Source organism: Jaminaea rosea (genome assembly GCF_003144245.1).
Source record: "Jaminaea rosea strain MCA 5214 unplaced genomic scaffold BDZ90scaffold_1, whole genome shotgun sequence".
NCBI classification, from domain to species: Eukaryota; Fungi; Basidiomycota; class Exobasidiomycetes; order Microstromatales; genus Jaminaea; species Jaminaea rosea.
The window spans coordinates 1,109,309-1,129,127 of record NW_020289975.1 but is presented as its reverse complement, the minus strand read 5'-3'; the positions used below and the strand labels follow the sequence as shown (position 1 = coordinate 1,129,127).

Genomic DNA, 19,819 nt, shown 5'->3' with positions numbered 1-19,819 from the left:
GCCGTCAGAGGACTCGAAGCCTTGACTGCTGAAGAGGCAGCAGTAGGGCTGCCAACGATTCTACCCCCGGCGAGCGTAGGGCTGATCTGCTGGCTCGTGGGCACACCGCTCGCTCGACGAGAGGAGCGAATGCTGTCTACCATCATAGACTTATCGCCCAGTACCGAGCTGCCCGACGAGATGCTCGTAGAGGGGCGAGAGCTACCGGAACCCACAGTTGAGCGAGCTGCGGCTGTGGCGCCCGACGTGTCGTCCATTGTGCGCTGAACAGACTGCTCTAGGTCGACAAGGACGGCAGGCGTGTCGTTTAGGATGTTGGCGTACGAGAAGAAGGACAGGCGGCGCGTGGCGGGCGCTGCCCCTTCGATGACGGCGTCACTCTTGTTGTCGGGCGTGATCGTAGCTGCTGTGTCACGACGGACGAAAGCCGCTGTGGTGGGAGGCGCAGGGCTCGGGGCGGCCGACGGCAGGCCCTTACGTGCTAGAATGGGGCTAGGCGAGGAGAGGCTACCGTCCGCCTCCGCAATTGCGTCAGCCATGCCGTCGAGTGAGAGCTCGCGGACTGCCGACTCTGAGCTGGGAATGATGGCGCCATCCAGGGACATGCTTATAGGCGCAGGAGGAGCGGCATCCGAGCTGCCCATAGAAATGGAGGCTGAGGGCGAGTGGCTGCGCAGCGCTGATGGGACGTCGGAGCGGAAGGGGTTCGGGAGAGGGAGAGAGGGAAGTGCAGTGCCTGCTCCCTGATGGGAAGATGGCGTAATGGGTGCACCCGCTGTAGTGCCTGCCTTTGATGGCGTGGCCGCAGCGCCTACCGCACCGCTGGCTACGGAGCTGGGGCGAAAAGCCCGAGGCGACGAGGCCCTCACTGGGCTGCTGGGCTCCGTCGAGCTCTTCCCCGCCACAGCTGCTGAGCTGTCGAGCACTTGCTGAACGCCCATGGGTGCCATTCTGCTCGGCGACCGAGAGCGCGTCGAGCTCCCAACGGATGAAGCGCTCGAGGACTGCGTCTGTCGATGTCGAGGGGTCCTGGTGACGGAGTTCTTAGGAGGCGAGGAGCTGAGAGCAGCCTCGTCGGTCGCAGATCTTGAAGGTGCAAGGCGCTCTGCGATCTGGGCTGCAATGCTGCCCGGGGGTGGCTCGTCTACTGCTGCTGAAGAGAGCACGGGTCCAGTCGATGAGATCGGTGACTGTGGGCCTGAGGACGACGGGGTCGAGAAGGAGGATAGCGATTGAGCGGATGCGGACAGGGCCGTGGCCGACAAAGGCAGAGGTGCTGGTGCAGCCGATGAGAGGGGCGTGACGATCTCGATGGGCTCCTCCCCTCCCTCGATGATGGCTTCTACTGCATCGTCGAGCACTGGAGGGATGGCGACGTCGACGGCCTCGCTCTTGCTCAGCACATGACGTGCATCGCGATGCTCAATATCTCGCTCGAAGATGCTGGACTCGCTGGCGGACGCAGTTGAAGCAACGCCATCCTGCTGCGTACCGGCGACGGAAGCGAGACCGAGACCTAGAGAACCTGAGCCGACGAGCGGGGATGCAGAGGTTGAGGAGGAGCTGCCGGGGCGAAGGGCAGCTGGCACGATGGTCCTTTGTCGCTCGGGCGAAGTTGGTCGGGGAACACTCCGCGCGGCGGGCGGGGCGACTGGCATCGTCCATTGGAAGCCTCTTCGCTCCGAGACAGGAGAAGTCGTCGCAGACACTGCGGGGCTCAGCGCTGCGCGGATGGAGCTGGCGACCGGCGAAGTAGGGGCGGGCGCTGGAGGGTGGGCGAAGAGGGAGGAAATATCGCTGGCTTTCGCCGGATCCAGTGGGAGGTCATTGGCTGCTGGAAGCTTGAGCATGCCATCGAAGCGATGTCGACCCTGCGCGCCACGAAGCATGGAAGGAGTTGGAGTGACATTGTCGGTGGACGTGTCTCCTCCATGATCACCAGTCCGCGCGAGAGCTGTGAGTTGGGATGTCAAGCTAGGCTGGTGCTGGAGGACAGGAGGCTGTTCCCATTTGCCATCTTGCTGCTGCTGCTCATCCCAGTCCGAGGGCAAGGACAGGAGTCCTCGTTCTGGACTACCTTGAAGGGCAGGTGAGGTGGCTCGATCCGGCGAGGTCGCACCTGTAGCATCGCTGCGAGTCTCGAGCTCCGCGGTATCAGGATTCGAGAAGACGTCGTCTTCGCCGTCTCTATCCGGCCAGTAGTCTGGATCGGACAGAGCCTGGTTGGCACGAGGAGACAGCGAAGAGATGCTCTGATGCTGCGTATGGCCCTGATGAGCGCGGATGGTCGCTTGATTGGCGCCAGCGGATGACGATGACGAAGACAACGCCGCCGTTGCGGTGATGGCATCGGGGCTAGGGCCATCATCTCCCGCAGCCGCTGATCTGCTCATCTAGAGAGGATAGCAAGAGGAGAAAAAAAAAGCTGCAGATGCTAGGACTGATGTGCGAGAGTGATCAGGGCGACAGTGGAGGTGCTGATTTGCGGCGGATGATGGTAGTGGAAAAGGCGTGTCGTTGTCGATGCGTTGGAGTGAAAGCTTGAAGCCGGCTTTGCAGCTCAATGCGATCAAGGAGCAATGGCGCTTTTGTAGTCGGAGTTTCGATCCGTCTAGGGGGACCCAGCTGAAACAACAAGAGGGTAAAGCTGGTCGATGACGGAGCGTCGACGTGGTCGTGCGAGCAAGGTATGGTGAAGTGGTGAGAAGGGCAAGCCGCGTAGAGTCTTTGGGAACAAGAGGGGATCGGTCAATTTGGAGTGGGTTGTGAAAGGAAGAAGAGTTGGCCCTGACTTGGGCGGGGCTGAGTGAGCCGTTGGCGCAGCCTGCCTTGCTTGCGCCTTGCACATCGTGGTGGAGACTCAAATCGGCGGGCGGCGGCAAGCGGCGACAAGCGGCAACAAGCGACGGCCCGCCCAGGAGCTCGGGGACCCACCCTAGTCTAGTTGCAGCAGGGCGGCAATCAAGAGGCGAGGCGCGTCGGGCGACTGAACTGCTTCTATTCATTCCAACGACATCCTGATCGCGCACGACGTCGAAAGAAGAGGGACCCTCGTCAGTCCTCATAAGGCGCCGTACGTGTAGCGGCCGCCATACCGCCATCGACTTCGAGGCGGCGTGGACCAAATGTCGACAACTTCGGCGTCTACCGCCCCCGCCGGTACGGGTGCTGCGGGCGGTGCGGGCGCCGCCGACGAGGCTCAGCCCAATGGAGACAGCCTGCCACACCACAGTGCGCAACCACACTCTCACTTGCTGTCACAACCATCGAGCTCAGCCACGGCCAGCTCCCGGCAGGCGCTATCGCCCAATACGGACAGCCTGCCACACCACAGTACGCAACCACACTCTCACTTGCAGTCACAATCATCGAGCTCAGACACAGCCAACTCTCAGCAGGCGCTGCCTCCCAATGCTGGAACAGAGGCCGAGGAGGAAAGGACTTACCTGCGGGGTGATTTTGCGCCATCATCCGGGGCGGATACCGCGGCTAGGCAGAGACGACCGCGCAACGCTGATCCCTCCAGACCTGCAAAGGGCGTCAGGGAACGAGTGCTCCATTTCACACCATCATGGTTCAGCGTGGTCATGGGCACAGGCGTCATCTCAACGGTTCTACTTCTGCTACCGTGGGAACCACTGCACGCAGGGCTGCGTTACCCGGCAGCAGCCTGGACCATCCTCGCTATGTTCCTCTTCCTGTTCTTCTCCCTGGGCTTCCTCGCCCGTTACATTTTCTTCCCGCAAGTCTTGTGGCTGACCATCACGCATCCACAGAAGAGCAACTTTTTAGGTACGCTGCCAATGGGCCTGACGGTCATCGTATCCAACATCTGTCAGCTGGGGACCGTAGAGTTCAACATGGGCCCCGGACCTGCTCTTGCGGCGAGCGTACTGTGGTGGCTGGCGACATTTCTGTCGCTGCTCACGGCAATCGGCGTGCCCTTCGTCGCGATGACCTACCAGTCGCACTCGTTCTCATCTACGACCGCTGCGCTCCTTGTTCCCGTTGTACCTTGCCTGACAGCCTCCAGCGCAGGCGCCGTCATCTCCGAGGCTCTCTACGACCATGGCTTCTCCACCTACGCCTTCACGATCGTCATCGTCTCTTACATGGTCTTGGGAATCGGACTACTTTTGTCCCTCACGATCCTTGTCCTCTACTTTCAACGTCTCCTCCTCTTCAAGCAGCCTCCTCGTGAGATCATCATCTCTACCATACTGCCGCTGGGTCCAACAGCCCAGTCCTCCACAGCTTTGCTCCACCTCGGTCAAGTAGCCTTGAAGCTCTTCCCCACCATCTCCACTCGACCCGGTTCGGGTGTGACCGAGCTGGCGCTCCCCGTCGGCCAGGCCCTGTTTGCATCTGGCTTGCTCAGCGCGCTCATGCTCTGGGCGTATGGCATCTTCTGGACATTCATCGCGGCTGGCACCATCATTCGCGAATTTCGTCGGGGTTCGGTCGCGTTTAGCATAGGTTGGTGGTCTGCGACGTTTCCGCTGGGATCTATGTCGATCGCCACCATCCGACTTGCACTGGTGCTCGACTCGCTGGCCCTCAAAATCGTAGCAACCGGCTTCGCTATCGTTACACTGGTCGTGTGGTTCACGGTGGCGTGCCCCACCCTATTGGGATTCGTCAACGGCAGCCTGTTGAGTAGGGCAACGGCACCATGTGTAGCCGACTTGCCGTTGGATCCCCTTGACAGGCACGATGAGGAGGAGAAGTCTCCGAATCCAACGGACGGCATCGTACGACAGTGAGGAGTGCTATTGGACCCGAAGCCCGGTCTCTCCAGTGGCCACGTGTAGACCCGGTTTTGCTGGTCATCTTGCATCCAAATCCATCACCTTTTCTCATTGTAACAAGGAGGACCTCTACGCAGCTTACATTGCGTCTGTCCTGAAAGACCCGGTAGAGCTCGACGCTTCGCCGACTTCTCGGACGCCGTGGGGACGTCGCCAAGGCTCGCACAACTCCGAACATGGAGCAGCAACAAAGAAGCGGCCCAGCCTGTGTATGCAAAGTTCATTCGTCAATACATCATCAATTGCAACGAGAACCTTGATCAGGTATCGAGCTGTCGCTGAGAGTTTATCGATGACTTCTTGTGGGGAATCGGAAGCGCAGATGCTCAGAGCGATGGGTAGGACCACAACTGGTGGGCGAGAGGGGCATTGTCTCGTGGATCGACGCGGAGACGAAGCAGGAGACTGGGACATCTGAGCAGGCGAACACCCATCGTCTAGTCGCTCTGGTCCAGGAGTACGTCAATGATCATCCCGAAGCTCTGGAATGGGAACCAGAAGACGAAGAGGAAGAGGGGGTAAGGAAGTGATCTGCGGCGGCGAGGTTACGACAGTGCTGAGTACGGCAGCTTCCTCACATTATGGCGTCTATACCACAGACATAGCGATACGCAACCATCAATACCATTCATGATACACACGAGCGATCGGCGATGTGCATTCGCGAGTTGCTCGTGCCATCAAGGCTGCGCTGCCACGGTGAAGACGCGCTAGCACGCCACCGTAGAGATGCCTCCGGCCGTTGTGGCTCGACGAACGCCGTAGCACCACTCGTCCAATCACCGTTATGCGTCTCAATCAATGTCATTGCTGAATGCATCGTATTCTTCTTCGAGAGATTCGTAGAGACATGAGACAGTCGTGAAAGCGTGAGCGCGGGACTTGAGCGCGGGACGTGAGCGTGAGAGGAAAGAGACTGGAGCGAGGAGTGGACGAGAATGTAGAATATTCAATAGAACGGTCATGAGCTTGCAAGATGCAAGTCAAGCGATGAAGACGAAGGCGGATGAGGAGTGTGAGGAAAGATGTAGCTGACGCCGCGTCGATTTGAGATCGACTGCGCTTGTTGTCGGTCCGTCGCGCTGGTGATGCTGATGCTGTGACTGCGTTGATGGTGATGATGCGCTCTACTTGGGCGTGGCGGACGCGCGTCTACGCCTCCTCGCCGACGGGGCTTGGGGCGCGACTGGCGGCGCGACTGTTGGCCCTGCTGGCAGCACGACTCTGCCTCCTCGAGTTGGGACCAGACCTGATCCTCCTCTCCTGGTCCTCGCGAGCATACGACGCGCGACGAGGGAAGGCAGGTGCGCCCGCCTCAACATCGCCCTGTTTACCGCTCGGGGGCCCGTGGAGCTTCTCGTCGACGGCGTTTCGCTCTTGGATGAGCTCTTGAGCAAAGGGCGACCTCTTCCTGAGCTCGGGACCCTTCCAGTAGATGACGTAGACTGCGCTGACGAGGACGAAGGAGATGCAGAAGAGGATGGTGCTGGCATACTGGAGGTGGCGGTCGGGGGGACCAATGTTCTCAAAGAAGGGCGTGGCGGGCAGGGTGAGAACACCAGCGAGGAAGTCGCGAGACCAACCGTTGCCGCCCGTGGCCGAGGCCGAGTAGGGGCCGTAGGCGGCAATCATGTAGTCGATGGTGGCCATGTAGATGGCATAGTTGGCAATGCCGATGACGGCGGCAAAGATCATGGAGCCGATCCAGTGAATGGGAGGGCCACCTGAGGTCCACGCGAAGCCGATGAGGCCAATGGGCAGACAGGGTGCCGTCCAGAGGAGCCACTCGAGCCTGCTCTCGAACTGCGTGTGCTCGTCGTTGGGATCATTCTTGCGCTGCTTGATGTTGCGCTTGATGGCGGGGAAGAAGGAAAGCCAGGCGATGACGTAGCCAACTCCAATGGAAAGGAAGGCGAGACCAACCTGGGATGTGGTGAAGCCCCATTGAGCATAGACGAGGCCAAATGACTGAATGAACATGAAGATGAGAGCGTCGGAGAAGCCAGAGAGGAGCGAGAGGACGAGGACGATTGGCTCAGTGAGGAACATCCTAAAAGGTCGGATCCAGTACACCATGATCTCCTTGGCTGAGAAGCGCTCGTTCCATGGCTTGACCTCGTTCGGCCCCCAGATCTCGTCTCCCTTCTTCCTGCGCTCCTTTGCGATGCGGTCGATGAGGATCGTAGCGCGCGTCTCCGGCACGCAGACGAGGTGAATGATTTGAATGGCGCCGCCGAAGATGAGTTGGATCCAGATGGTCCAGCGCCAGTTTGATACGTACTGCTCGACGAAGCCGCCGACGATGGGGCCGAGGACGCTTCCACCTACGGATGAGAAGACAACGTAGGCGACGGCGTACTGCTGGACGTCTGGCTCGAAGAGGTCGGCAATCATGCCCAAGGTGACGCTACCGCCAGCAGAGGACAGTCCACCGAGAGCGCGACCGACGAGGATGGTAGCGAAGTTGGGGGCCAAGGCGACGGGGAGCTGCCAGACGTTGACGAGGAAGAGGGAGAGTTGAAGGATGGGCTTGCGGCCAAGTTCCTCGGACCAAGGAGCCCAGAGCTCACATCCAAAGGCGTAGAAGATGAGGAAGATCATGGCACCGCAACGAGCAGCTTGGAGACTGACGCCAAACTCCTCGGAGATGCCATTGAGGCCGTTGGAGTAGAGACTGGTGTTGAAGTTCATTGAAACTTGGACCCAGAAGATGACGGTCAGGACCCACCACTTCTTCCAGGTGGGCCAGCTGAAGCCAAGCTGATCGTAGCATTCGACCTCGGAGAGGACGAGCTTGTCATTCATGCGTTTAGTGACGCCCGCGGCAAAGTCGACTCCGTGCTCAGCATTGGGCGAAGTCGTCGTCGTGGTAGTCTGGGTGCCCTCTTCCTTTGGCTCGTGTTCTCCAGCCATGGTGGGGCGAGGGGCGTGTGTGTGAGCGTGTGAGTGTGTGTGTTGACAGGGTGTGTGTGAGGTGATGAAGAGAGGAGAGGGTCAGCGAGGGAGGGAATCGCTGGTAGGTAACGACGAGTGTAGTGTTGTGTGGGGAAAAGGAAGGCAAGATGGGCTGAAGCTTGCCACTTGCTTATATTGATCATCCAACGACGACGACCAACGGCAGCAATTCATCTCTCGTCTCTCTCGCGAGCACCCTTTTCCCGAGCCAACGGCATCGACACGGCGGAGACGGCGGCAACGCTACGCTATGACGGCGGGGCAGAACCCAAATGTGCGTCAGACAGCGGGCGGGGTAAGACGCCGCAACGCAACGCAACGCAACGCAACGCAACGACCGACTCACTCACTCTGGTCCGGCGCGCTAACCCCCATCTGCTCTCAGGAACAGGCGAGTCGGGCGAGGCCAACCCGACAAAAGCGCCTGCCGCTGTGCTTCGAGGTGCTGCAGCTTCGAGAGATCGGGCGGAGCGGCAGGCAGCCAAGGCGGGCGGCATCTTGAGAAGTCCCACGGGGCCCAAGTGCGGCGGCAAACGAGGAAGAAGAGACGACGACGTAAACGAGACTTGGGCTCCAGTCGATGACGATGGAGCAACGACCGACCACGAGACCGTGTGACCAGGAGGAAAGCTCCCAAGACAGTGGTTCGAGACGGAGCAGAGGATGGTAGCGCGCGTACCCGCTACCGAAGGTATCACGTCGGCGGCACTCACGTCTCACGTCGCCTCACGTCACGCGTCTCACACCTCACGTCACGCGTCTCACGTCTCGAAGTCCTTGTCAAGGGGTGTATTCCTGACACAGCACAGCGTAGCGAGGAATGACGACGTCTGATGCTTTTCCTCGAGAGCGGATCGCATCCACCCGTTTCGTGTCGGATCATGAAACGATGAATGGTATTGAAACTAGGGTCTTGGACAAGAGCTGAGCTGAGACAAAGGAGCTAAAACCGGAACCGGAACTGAGACACGTGGCGGTGCAACATTTCGTTCCCTTTTGATCCACACCCACTCGTATAGACCTTCCTCTCACTTCATCAATATGTCGCTCCAGCTCGTTCAGAACGCCAACGAGTTCCCCGAGTCCTCTCGTGAGTGCGAAAGGGCGTGGATCGTAGGTCCTCGTCGTTTTCCTGCTGACCAAAACATCTCAACCTCGTCCCTTTCGCTGCGCAGAGAAGGCCATCGACTCATGGAAGGAGGACATGGCCAAGGCTGATGCTGAAGTCCGTGAGTCGATGGTGATATTGCAACAACTCCGCTTGCGTCATCACTCACACTCCTCTTGCGTTTTTCTCTCCCTTGCGTTTTTCTCTCCCGAATTCAGTCAAGCTCCAGGAGAAGCTGTACGCTCCCCTCTACGAGAAGCGCGCCGAGGTCATCTCTCAGATCCCGGACTTCTGGCCCAAGGCTGTGAGTAGAGCAAAGCGGCGCGATGAAGCTCGTGACCAAGCGATCAAGCGATCATGTCACTGACATTGTGATCCGCCTCTTTGTAGATTGCCAACTGCGAGAGCCTCATGCCCTACTTTGACGACGTCGACTCGCCCTTGATCACCAAGATCAAGAACGTCAAGGTCACTCGCCCCGCCGAGGACCCACGCGGCGCTAGCATCACCTTTGAGTTCCACGACAACGAGTTCCTCGCCGAGAGCTCCATCACAAAAGTCTTCAAGCCCAAGGCTGATGCTCGTCCCCTCGGACACGAGGACTTTGAGTGGTCGGAAGACCTTGTTCCCCAGACGTGCTCCGTCAAGTGGACCGACGACGAGCACAACCTCTGCAAGAAGAAGCCCACCGTCGAGCCCAAGGACGAAGACGATGACAACTTTGAGCCCGGATCCTTCTTCTCGTCCTTCTTCGAGTCGGAGAACCCCGAGATCGTCAACGGTATCGGCCAGATCATTGCTCAGAACTTCTACCCCATTGCATTCGACTGGTACACGGGCGAGGCCATTGGCAACTACGATGATCTCGACGACTTTGACGTGGAGGACTTCGATGACGAAGATGAGGAGGACGAAGAGGACGACAGCGAGGACGACGGCGCTGCTGAGATCGACCTCGACGAAAAGGATGGCAAGCCTGCTGCCAAGAAGGCCAAGACGCAAAAGTAGAGTGAGCGAGCGCCGCCATGCTCCATCTTCATCTAAGGCGAGGATTTGTTTGCAATCTGCGTCCCTTGGATCAAAAATGTTATGCCTATTGTTATTCCCCAGCGGTGTTGTGCCGAACCCCCCTGTTATGATGTGCCTTCGCCGTCCGCGTCCGAGTTGAAGTGAGGGGTAGCGGATTGGGTATCCTACTGCCTCGCTAGGCAGTCCGGTCCTGCCAGCTCTTCAAAGAGCACTTGTCGGCAGCCAGCTAGTCTTGTAGCGCAACAGCGATGACGTTGTCCAGGCAGCGTCATGCCTGCTCAACCCTCTCTGGCCAGAGCAATCTCGAGAAGGTCCTTGAGCTGACCATCGATGGCTTTGCGATCGTTTTGCAGCGCGATGATCTTGGATCGAGCCTCGCGGACCGAGGGCTAGTGGGCAGGAAGAGAGTGATGATTGAGCTTCCGCATCATCATCATCATCATCATCACCATTGTCGTCCTGCTGAGGACATCCTACTCACGATGTCTACGGTGTTCAGCGGGAATCCTTGGCTGTCGACGAGGGGCGACGTGAGCGTCACGCCCTCGCGCTTGAGAACATCCGAGTTTGTTGACTGCGATTCAAGGCGTTGGCATTGTCAAGACTTTGCATTCAGTCGTCGAACCTTTTTCTCCTCTCTTTCTTGCCTGGCTACCCACAATCTCAGCATCGATGTCCTTGCGCTGCTGCGATAGCTCCAAGGCCCTCTGCCTAGCCTGCTGAGCAGCGCTTTCCATGATTGTCTGTGTCTACAGAGACTTTAGTGGTGGCTCCGCTCTGTTGGATGGATGGTTGGTCGATGTTGAGAATGCCCCACTCCGTCGTCGACTCGGTCACTTGTTCTCCGTCTGGCGCTGCTGCCTGCAGCCCAGGATGATGGACCCCGCTTGGACCTGAAGCTGCTGCTGCTCGTCGCCTAGTCCGCTCCCTCGATTTCGTCGTGACTCTTTGGGCGAAGGTCGCTGCTTTCCTTTCATCCGCACCATTTTGTATACAGTTCCCACGCCTTCTCGCCTTGACTTGGCAGCCCAGTTGCTCTACCATAGGGAACTCTTCTTCCACTCTTGCCTTCCTCTTCGACGACTTGAAGGCGGCAGAGGTGGCTGATGCTGCCCTCGGCGCTCGTTACTAGCAGCGCCTCGCACCATTAAAAGAGGCGTGACTTCAAGTCGCCGATACCATGTTTTCGGCATTCCTTCACGCTCCCTGCGAGCTTCAAGTGAGCATCCAGCGCCTTTTCACACCGCATACAGGCTGACACATTCACCTGCTTTTGGTACACCCACAGCTTCACATTCTTCAATCGGTCATTTTCCTCTATCCCCCGCAGCGTGTCCCTCGCGATGCCGACCCTGAAGGACCGCCTTCTCAGACCGACTCCCTCGTTCGCGGCCTCGTCGAGCTCTGGGTCCCTTCAGCGCGCCACATTTCTGGTATCAAGGTCAAGCTGAGGGTACGTCATGGATCGTTGGTCGCCCGTCAGTTGATACAGTCATCGCCCTCGCTCACTCATCTCGCCTCCGTCGTGTGCTACAGGCAATTCAAACCGTCGCTATCCTCGATGCCAACTCTGGACTTGTTCCCGTCAGCTGGGAGGACGAGATCCTCATGGAAAAGGAAGTCTATATCGGCATGGCTCCCAAGCATCACCATGGAGGCAAAAAGGACAGGGGTCGCACCCCAGGTCCCAGCTCCCTTCGACCATCGCGAGCATCAAGTCCAGTCAATGACCGCCGCAGCCCCGCAGGCAGCCGCACGCCCAGTCGCGACGTCACTGCCAGAAACAGCTTTGACGGCAATGCTCACGATTTGGACGATCATGAGCACGAAGGACGTTCCTTGGCTGCCAATTTGACGAGCGCCATCAATCGAGCTCTACCTCGCGGCAGGACATCTTCTCGACCACCATCGACGTCAGGGTCTCGTCCTTCTTCGCGTTCTCGCCCTTCTTCACCCTCAGGCGAACGTCGTCGTGGCCTCTCTTCGTTCCCATCGACGTCCAACTCTCAAGCCACTCGATCGGCCAGTGTGGCCCCCTCGCTCCTTCCTGCAAGCCCGCAAATGTCGCCCCGAGACGAGCGCAGCGACGACCACGCACATGGCCGTCCAGGCATCGGTCGCAGCGACAGCAGTCAATCGGGCCTCAATGCCACGCTGCGATCCATGTCCATTGGCCCTCGCGTCGAGCGTCAGCGATCAGCTCAGAACATCGACGGCTTGGGTCACCCAGATGACGACGACTTTGGCGTCCATCGCGCTCGAAATGGCAGTGGAGCTCTTCGTGGCCGTAGCGGCAGGGGACCCGGAGCTGGCTCAGGCAGTGTGCCTCCTTCTATAGGCAAGGGCAAGCAGCGAGAAAAGAGCGATCGCAGCGCTAGCACGGGATGGGCTCGATTTGGTCGAAGCGTCAGCAGAGCTAGAGGCTTTGGCCACGCTCATGCGACAGAGACTGGGCCTGAGTCTCCCTCTTTACCTCAGAGCATGGATCCTCAAGAAGTGCAGTCGCCTCCTCCAGGTCTCGAGCTAGAAAAGGGCGTGCACGGCTTCGAGTTTGCCTTCATTATTCCAGCCCACTCTGCAGAATACACTCGCAGCCCCTTTGGACGTGTGCGATACATCATCAAAGCTACCGCCTACGGGGCTGGCAGGGCTAAGAGCAACATCGAATCGTGGCGCGACGTCTTTCCCGTCGCCAATCCTTCCATCGATGGCGGACCAACGTCGCTCACGGTGCTGTACAACGACTTGCACCCAACTGTTGGCCTCCTCTCCATCGCCTGCACCTCGCAGAATATTTCCGTCGGTGGACTCTTCCAGCTCGATATCCACTCACCCATGCCGCCACCCGACCTCGTTGTGTACCTTGTTCGTATTTCACTCGAGACGACGATTGAGATTAGAACGAAGCGCAAGGGAAAGCAGGTGATCCCAGCACAGCGCAACAAGCTCTTCGAGAAGGTGAGTCGGTGCCAGCGTGAGCACAGGGGCCCGTCTTTCGAGGCAATTGCTGACCGAGTCCCCTCTTCACTCACTCCTAGGGCTACGTTCCACCTCGCAAGGAAGATCCTCATGGCCCTGGAGATGGCAAGAAGTCTGACGGATCCATCCGCGAGCCAGATCGCGATGGTGCCGAGAGTGCATGGACGGTCCAAGGCTTGGCGCGTATGCCAGACGACAATCAAATCCGCTCATCGACCATTGGCGGCACCAAGTCGGCAATTCGATTTAGTCATCAGATCGTCGTCGAAGTAGTCCACTCTCGCGAGCCGCCGCCCGAAGCCGGGACAAAGGAGCGTAAGCTCAAAGTCTTCACGTTGCGTCAACCCATAACTTTACCCAGCTGCTGCGTTGCCTTTGACGCTGCCACGCTACCGGCCTACACGCCTGCCAACGACGACCAGGGCACGGCCGGGAGAACCGTTGATGCGCTGCCCTACGACTTGGCCCACTTGCCCAACGGAGCTAGAAGTAACCCCGTCACAACGCCCGTACGCGAAGATGGCCCATCCCAGGGCAACTCTGGTCCTTCATCCTCGGCCTCGTCAACAACCGGCGCAAATTCGGCCAGTGCCGCTGGTACTGGTGGAGCGTCCTCCTCGTCTTCGTCTGCCCTAGGTGGTCTCTGGCACCCACCGCATCACCGTCACAACACGGCCGAGGTCCAAAGGGGCACGACGCACGACTACTGCGTGTGCGGCCTTTCGCTTCAGGACCTCGAAGCAAGGGAGCGAGCCATGATGATGCCTCCGCAAATGGCCGCCTACGATATCCCCATCGACGCGCTGCGGCCACACGGCAAGATTGGGGAGCTGCCACCTCAGCAAGCCAGCGGCGGCGTTGGTGCCGCTCTAAGCCGAAGCAGGACTCGCAGCAGCAGTCGAAGCGTGAGCACCAGGAGGGGCTCGTCCAGCGGCAGTCAGAGGAGTGTCAGCCTCGCGGGCAAGAAGAAGCGGTCGCCTAGCTCAGGAGGTGGCGCGTCTGGTAGCATGGGTGGTGCATTGGCGAGGAGTCTCAGTAGAAGGAGGGGGAGCCAAGGTGGCGCTGGCTCAACTCCCGGCCTCGTAGGTGGCACGAGCGTGTCGCGATCCTCAACGAGGGACAGCGCAGTCAGTGCGACGAGCACGAACAGTCGTGGCTTGTCCCCTATGCGACCGGCCGGCGGTAGCAGCAATGGAGGTGGTGGCGGCAGCAGACCACCTCCCAACGCGCGAGGCAGCAGTCGAGTTGCTGATCTCAACGATGGTGGATATCAGGAACAGCGACGCCGCTCGGCCTCTCTGGCACCTCCGCGCATTGCTGAGGGGGAGGCGCCTCCAAGCTACGATTCGGCGGTGCTCGAGGAGGACGAGGAGGACCTCGATCACGAAAATGTGCAATCGGAGACCAGGGGACGGAGGAGGTGAGGGGAAGATTGTGGATCAACGTGTCGATGACTTTGTCAAATTTACTTGCCCTGATCCGCGGGCGCTCAGTCACAACTACCAAATAGCATATCTATAGATTATATGATGTCATTGTCATCATGTCGAGACATCATCGAGGAGGGCAACTGGGATGTGCACTTTCCTCTGACGAGAACAGGGTCGTCCAAGCCTGGTATCGAGAGGTAGCGGCAGTCAGGCGCATGCCCTTTACTGGGGCTTGTTGGCGTCGACCTTGGCAGAGCCAGCCTCCTGACGAGCATTGCCGGCGACTTGGTCTGCCTTGTTGCCAGTCACGGCGCCGACTACGGAGTCCTTGTAGCCGCCGACCTGGTCAACCAGACCCTCGGCCATAGCCTTGCCCTGGGCAGCCTTCTGCTCTGCCTCGCCCTCGGCGTGGATCTGCTTGCCGGATGCCTTCCAGTCATCGGAACCGGTAGCGTTACCTACGGCCTCGTACACTTGTCCCTTGACCGAGTTGAGCTGGCCGTTAAGCTGCGATGGCTCGTTGCTGTTTCCGGACATGATTGCTGACTGGCAGGTAGGAGGTGTTGGGGTAAGGGTGAGTGGTGGCCGTTGGGGATCCGATTTGTTGAGGACTGCAAACAAACTCACGTTGTGTGTAGCGGGGGAGAGCTGTTTGAGATGAGTTGAGATTGATTTGGCGTGACGAATAGAGGCAGTATCCGGTGCCAATAGCCACCTATATAGCGTTGCGAGTGTCAATTGTGTTGGGTTCGAGGCGTTCGCACATGATGTGACGTCACCAAGGGGCCGTGCGAAGCCACCCCCCCTCCACGGACGCTTCTAGGCCAAGAGCTCAGCTTGGCCCCCTGCTGCCACTACTCACAGAGCAATGAGCACAGCCACCAAAGCGCCACGGACAAACAAGTGTGCATCGAGATTGCAAGCGATCCGATGTGTCCAAAGATATCCAACGTGAAATTGAAGTCGCCGCTGCCCCGATGTGTCGGGAGAAGTTCCGATCGAGGCAGCGTCAAGGTCACATTTGACCCTCAGAGAAGAGTTAATGGTGGTCAATCTTGACTTTGGCCCGAGCATCGGCCACAACCTCTGCTCGTGGTGATCAAACTCACGAATCGCATCTGCTGAGATCCTGCCTGCGGCCTCGATCAGCTCAAAGACTGCTCTGGCAGCGTGGCAGGCTCCCTCGGTTGCCCTGTTGATCGCTCGATGGCTCCCATCCGCTCATCCGGCGGCGCAACTTTTTCTCCAGTTCCGCTCCCTTGACATCAAAGACGACCCGCAGAAAGCAGCAGCTAGCTTCAAGACAAAGACGGGAGGGTGCCAGGTGATCGGACAAAGAAGCTACTGAGCAAAGCATTCAAGCTCAAGTCGAAGCAGCGGACTACCGGCAGGCAATGGCGGGATCACGCTTCGCGTACGTGCGCGACTTTGAGCTGCCAGACCCGGCGTTGCCTGATGTTTACCTCGTCGTCCGCATCGACGGCAAGGGATTCCACAAGTTCGTATCGTAATCTCAAAGAGCGCCCAGGGTGTGGCTTGTAGAGAATTGCACTGATCCCGTCATCCGCTTTAGATTCTCTGCCGCACACAACTTCGCCAAGCCAAACGACGCTGCGGCCTTGGAGCTAATGAACTGCGCTGCAAGACAGGTCTGCAGCGAGCTTCGCGGAGACGTCGTCATGGCCTTTGGTGAGAGTGACGAATACAGGTGAGCGCACAGCGTGACGCATACCCGGAAGCGCCGTCAGATGCGCTGACGATCGAACCGGGTCCATGGCCCTACCGCAGTTTCTTGCTCAAGAAGGACTGCCAGCTCTACCGACGTCGGAAGACGTGAGTTTCACCTCGCAGGATGCCAAAGCAGCCAGCCAACTGGCTCATCTGAGTTTGCTCCCTCGCCAACAGAAAGATCACAACGCACATCGTGTCCCTCTTCACTTCCTCGTACGTTTTTTCCTGGCCCTCCTACTTCCCTCAAACGCGGCTCCTCCAGCCACCCTCCTTCGATGGGCGACTCGTCGAGTATCCCACCGCTAAGCATATCCGCGACTATTTTGCGTGGCGGCAGGCGGATACGCACGTCAACAACCTCTACAACACGACATTCTGGGCATGTGTACTGCGTGGTGGTGTGACGGAGAGGGAGGCGCACGAAAGGTTGAGAGGGACCGTGAGCGCGCAAAAGAATGAGATGCTCTTCAGCGAGTTTGGGATCAATTACGAGAGGGAAGAGGCGATGTTCAGGAAGGGTACGACGCTGGTGTGGACGCAAGAGGAGGCCAATGAGACGACGACTCAGCCAGCGGAGGATGTACACGATGGCTTAGTATCGTCGCCGAAAGGGTCGCAGCAGAACAAGCGCAAGGTCAAGATGAAGAGACGTCTACGAACTCTCCACGTCGACATCATCGGCGACGCCTTCTGGCTGGAGGGCACGGCGGCGCTGCCTGCAACGGCTGAAGCTGCACCTGCTGTCAGTGGATCTTGTGCAGCTGCAGCAGCCTCGGACACCACCCTTCCCACATCAATGCCTTCAGCTGCCCCTTGGCAGGATCCAGACCGACTCGAGGGGGTTGGATGTGGGAGGTGGGCACTAGCGTGACGTCATCTCGCGAGAGGTAGTCAACGAGCAATCACATTCGATTCGTAAAACACAACAAGCAAAGAAACCAAGAAAGGGAGAGTTCATATGTCCGTGTACGTTAAGAAGAGTCAAAGAGGTCTACGAGCGCTCTACTTCTTCTCGACCTCCCGCTTCCACCAGCCGTCAAAGCTTGTCTTGCTCGCAGGCGGAGGTGATGATGATGATGCGGCGGCGGTCGCTGGCGGAGTAGATGGGACAGCAGCTGGAGTCGCCGCAGCCGCAACCTTGGGCTTGTCCGCCTTGTTGTCCTCCTTGACACCTTGCGTTCCATACGGCGAAGCCGAGTCATCTGCAGCTGTCCCGCCATGTTGGGCGTGCCACTCCTTCGCCTGCGCTTGTGCTCGCTGAATCCGGTCGATAGCATTGATCAAGCTGGGCGTCGCAGCCACCATCGCCGTAGGGGCTGACGCGGAGCGAGCTGCACCTGCTGATGGGGCTGAGGGAGGCGAAGAAGAAACCGCTGCGGGTGTGGGCTTGCTGCTCTGTGTCGATGCTGGTGTTGAGCGAACTGACGTTGGGTCCCGGTATACAGTCGTCGGTTTGAGCACGTCGCCTCCGGTCTTGCTGGGCGGAGAAGACGAGACGGCCGTCGATCCGCTCAGCTGGCTATTGCGTGGCTGCGACGACGCCGAGGACGATGCCGAAGAAGAAGATCCAGACGATCCGGAGGATTCCGTGCGGTACGAAGGCGGACGAGGCAGGTTGGCAGGAGGCAGGGCATAGCCACCGTAATTGACCGTAAGTTTCGGCAGAGCAGACAGGTTGTCCTGCGCTTCGGCCTTCTTGTCGTCGTCACCATCACCCATGATCGTCGAGCCGTCATCATCTTCGTCGCTATCCAGCTCATCGAGCTTTTCAAGATCGCCATCCCGCTTCGAGAGACGTTCGAAGCGCGCAGGGCCACGCGATGAGGAGGTACGCGATGAGGCTCTCCTGCTTGTCTGTCTAGATGACGGTCTCTCGGTGAAGCCTCCAGCAGCAGGCGCCGTGCGCCCGCCAGCGATGTTGCCGTACGTCGCCGGCCCACGAGAGCGTCGCGAAACGCCATCATCGAGCGCATCCTTGATCTTTGTCCACAGGGAGCGAGGCGGCTCATACATGCCGGCACGATCCGCAGCAGAAGCCGTTGCATCGTTGCGCTCAACGTTGCCGGTGTAGACGCCAAGGTACTCATTCCACTCGTCATCGACGCTCTCACCGGCGTTGCGGTGAAACCAAGCTTCAAAGGCGAGGGAGAAGACGGCGAAAAGGATGGAGCCAGCGATGTAGCCTTTGAAGGCTGAGGACCCCCACGAGTGGATAGCCGCTTGTTGTGATGGGGAGCTGTCGGGGGCGAAGAGAAGTGTCCAGAGGTCCAACCAAGCGCGGGAAGCGTCCTCGGGCGGTGCAAAGAGGGCTACGCCGTCGAGGAAGGCAACTGAGCCAATGAGAGACGTGTTGACATTGAGGAGCCAGCGTTTCGTCCTCGGGTATCGCGATTTGGAGGAAATGAGTAGCGGTAACGTCAGAATGACGCAGAAAATGGAAAGAAGGACCGCCCGCACAAGGATGGTGTGGATGCCAAACGTCGCAGTGAGGATCGTCGTGAGGCAGACCGCGCCCAGCAGTCCGACAAAGAGGCGAGAAAGGACGAGGAGATGGGCGGAGAGGAGCGTGAAGAGCAAGCCTGGCGCCAGGAAGATGGCAAAAGTGCCTCCAGCAGTGAGCTTATTGTGATGTCGCGTGGCCGCCGCGTTCGTGACAATGAGGCCAAGGTAGGATCCAGCGAGGAAGCCGACGCAGAGGCCACCGACTCCGCCGCCCATGATTCTCCTCGACGTTTTGCCTTGCTTGGGGGCGAAGCGAGGCGCGATCGCCCAGTAGAATGACTGGAGGCCAAAGAAGGCCAAAAAGACGCCAAAAACAATCCAGAGGATGCAGTATACGACTCGAAAGCCATACGAGTGGGAGAGGAGGTGGTACTCTGTGTGGACGTACGCGATGTAAGCTCGGTGGTCAAGGGGTCTGGCGATGCAATCTTTGTCTGGCACTCACGACTGAATGCAGCGTCCTGCGTTGTGGCAGCCAGTATTCCTGCAGCGCCTGTAGAGGCACCGACGCCGGCAACAGCAGCGAATGACGTTGCAGCTCCTTTGTCCTCAACATTGGTGCTCTTCGTCATCTCAGTGACCTTCTGTTTGAAGGCCTTGAGCAGCGAGCCATCCCCACTGTGACTCTTTGCGTACTCTGCCAGCTTCTGAGCGATGCTTTCGGAATCGTGACCATGGAAAGAGGAGCCTCCCGTTGAGCCGGAAGCGGCATGGTTGTTGTGCTTGAGCGAGGCCGGGTCGTAAGTGAGGCTGGACGAGGAAATGGAGGGCGAAGCTGCAAAGGCGGCCTTGAGGTTGGCTGCTCCGGCCTTGAGGGTATCAGCTCCGTCTCTGACGCTTTTGAGCGTCGGAAGAGAGACGGGCATCCTTGGACGCTATGGCGATAACGGAGAAGAGGTGATGTGTACTGGATGACGGTATCAAAAAGTCGTAAAGGAAGTCGTGAGGGTTCGTTGAAATCGTGAAATCGTAGCAAGCCGTCAGGAGACTAGACGTTATGGAGGTCCGTCGATATCCTAGCTTCTGAGAAGTCCAGTGAAGCTAGGGCTCCTGTTTCCTCGGGCCGATCCCTGCCTGGCAAGGATGATTGAGGTGGCCCAAGGCGTAGACTAGCCCCTATTCAATCGCGTCGTTCGCCTGCACGGCGACATTCGCGGAAGGGCGGAAGTGGATGTCGACGAGCCACGTGCTGGGAAGATCGGACAGCAGCGTTGATGGGGCCGCCCGGGGGCGCTAAGAAGGAGTGAGTTGGTTGGTTGGCGTTCGAAACGGTTGCA

The 19,819-nt window shown here is 58.9% G+C and overlaps 7 protein-coding genes across 7 annotated transcripts; 4 read left to right on the top strand and 3 right to left on the bottom strand.

Moving 5' to 3' along the window:
* Nucleotides 1-1,440: 1,440 nt before the first annotated feature.
* On the top strand, nucleotides 1,441-4,763 carry BDZ90DRAFT_244955 (hypothetical protein; the record flags this gene model as incomplete). The annotated part of the gene is made up of 5 exons (XM_025507481.1): nucleotides 1,441-1,695; nucleotides 1,722-1,752; nucleotides 3,214-3,726; nucleotides 3,748-3,815; nucleotides 3,840-4,763. 5 exons carry the CDS (start codon nucleotides 1,441-1,443, stop codon nucleotides 4,761-4,763), a joined length of 1,791 nt encoding a protein of 596 aa, XP_025364952.1.
* Nucleotides 4,764-5,794: 1,031 nt separating this feature from the next.
* On the bottom strand, nucleotides 5,795-8,150 carry BDZ90DRAFT_11381 (putative MFS multidrug transporter). Its single transcript, XM_025503240.1, has 2 exons — nucleotides 8,114-8,150; nucleotides 5,795-8,006 (listed from the first exon to the last, which is right to left on the bottom strand). The coding sequence occupies exon 2, from the start codon at nucleotides 7,719-7,721 to the stop codon at nucleotides 5,961-5,963; it is 1,761 nt and encodes a 586-aa protein (XP_025364951.1). The 5' UTR covers nucleotides 7,722-8,006; nucleotides 8,114-8,150; the 3' UTR covers nucleotides 5,795-5,960.
* A 511-nt stretch (nucleotides 8,151-8,661) lies between these two features.
* On the top strand, nucleotides 8,662-9,994 carry BDZ90DRAFT_276805 (hypothetical protein). Its single transcript, XM_025508957.1, has 4 exons — nucleotides 8,662-8,853; nucleotides 8,939-8,992; nucleotides 9,090-9,175; nucleotides 9,262-9,994. Exons 1-4 carry the CDS (start codon nucleotides 8,805-8,807, stop codon nucleotides 9,877-9,879), a joined length of 807 nt encoding a protein of 268 aa, XP_025364950.1. The 5' UTR covers nucleotides 8,662-8,804; the 3' UTR covers nucleotides 9,880-9,994.
* Nucleotides 9,995-10,871: 877 nt separating this feature from the next.
* Nucleotides 10,872-14,447, top strand: BDZ90DRAFT_229356 (hypothetical protein). The gene is made up of 4 exons (XM_025505022.1): nucleotides 10,872-11,119; nucleotides 11,189-11,353; nucleotides 11,437-12,858; nucleotides 12,939-14,447. Exons 1-4 carry the CDS (start codon nucleotides 11,081-11,083, stop codon nucleotides 14,301-14,303), a joined length of 2,991 nt encoding a protein of 996 aa, XP_025364949.1. The 5' UTR covers nucleotides 10,872-11,080; the 3' UTR covers nucleotides 14,304-14,447.
* Nucleotides 14,412-15,219, bottom strand: BDZ90DRAFT_229355 (hypothetical protein). The gene is made up of 2 exons (XM_025505021.1): nucleotides 14,937-15,219; nucleotides 14,412-14,855 (listed from the first exon to the last, which is right to left on the bottom strand). The coding sequence occupies exon 2, from the start codon at nucleotides 14,844-14,846 to the stop codon at nucleotides 14,532-14,534; it is 315 nt and encodes a 104-aa protein (XP_025364948.1). The 5' UTR covers nucleotides 14,847-14,855; nucleotides 14,937-15,219; the 3' UTR covers nucleotides 14,412-14,531.
* Nucleotides 15,220-15,411: 192 nt separating this feature from the next.
* On the top strand, nucleotides 15,412-17,248 carry BDZ90DRAFT_235591 (tRNAHis guanylyltransferase). The gene is made up of 4 exons (XM_025507267.1): nucleotides 15,412-15,807; nucleotides 15,883-16,017; nucleotides 16,098-16,142; nucleotides 16,215-17,248. Exons 1-4 carry the CDS (start codon nucleotides 15,704-15,706, stop codon nucleotides 16,909-16,911), a joined length of 981 nt encoding a protein of 326 aa, XP_025364947.1. The 5' UTR covers nucleotides 15,412-15,703; the 3' UTR covers nucleotides 16,912-17,248.
* Nucleotides 16,930-19,679, bottom strand: BDZ90DRAFT_276800 (hypothetical protein). Its single transcript, XM_025508956.1, has 2 exons — nucleotides 18,988-19,679; nucleotides 16,930-18,916 (listed from the first exon to the last, which is right to left on the bottom strand). Exons 1-2 carry the CDS (start codon nucleotides 19,406-19,408, stop codon nucleotides 17,043-17,045), a joined length of 2,295 nt encoding a protein of 764 aa, XP_025364946.1. The 5' UTR covers nucleotides 19,409-19,679; the 3' UTR covers nucleotides 16,930-17,042.
* Nucleotides 19,680-19,819: the final 140 nt, after the last annotated feature.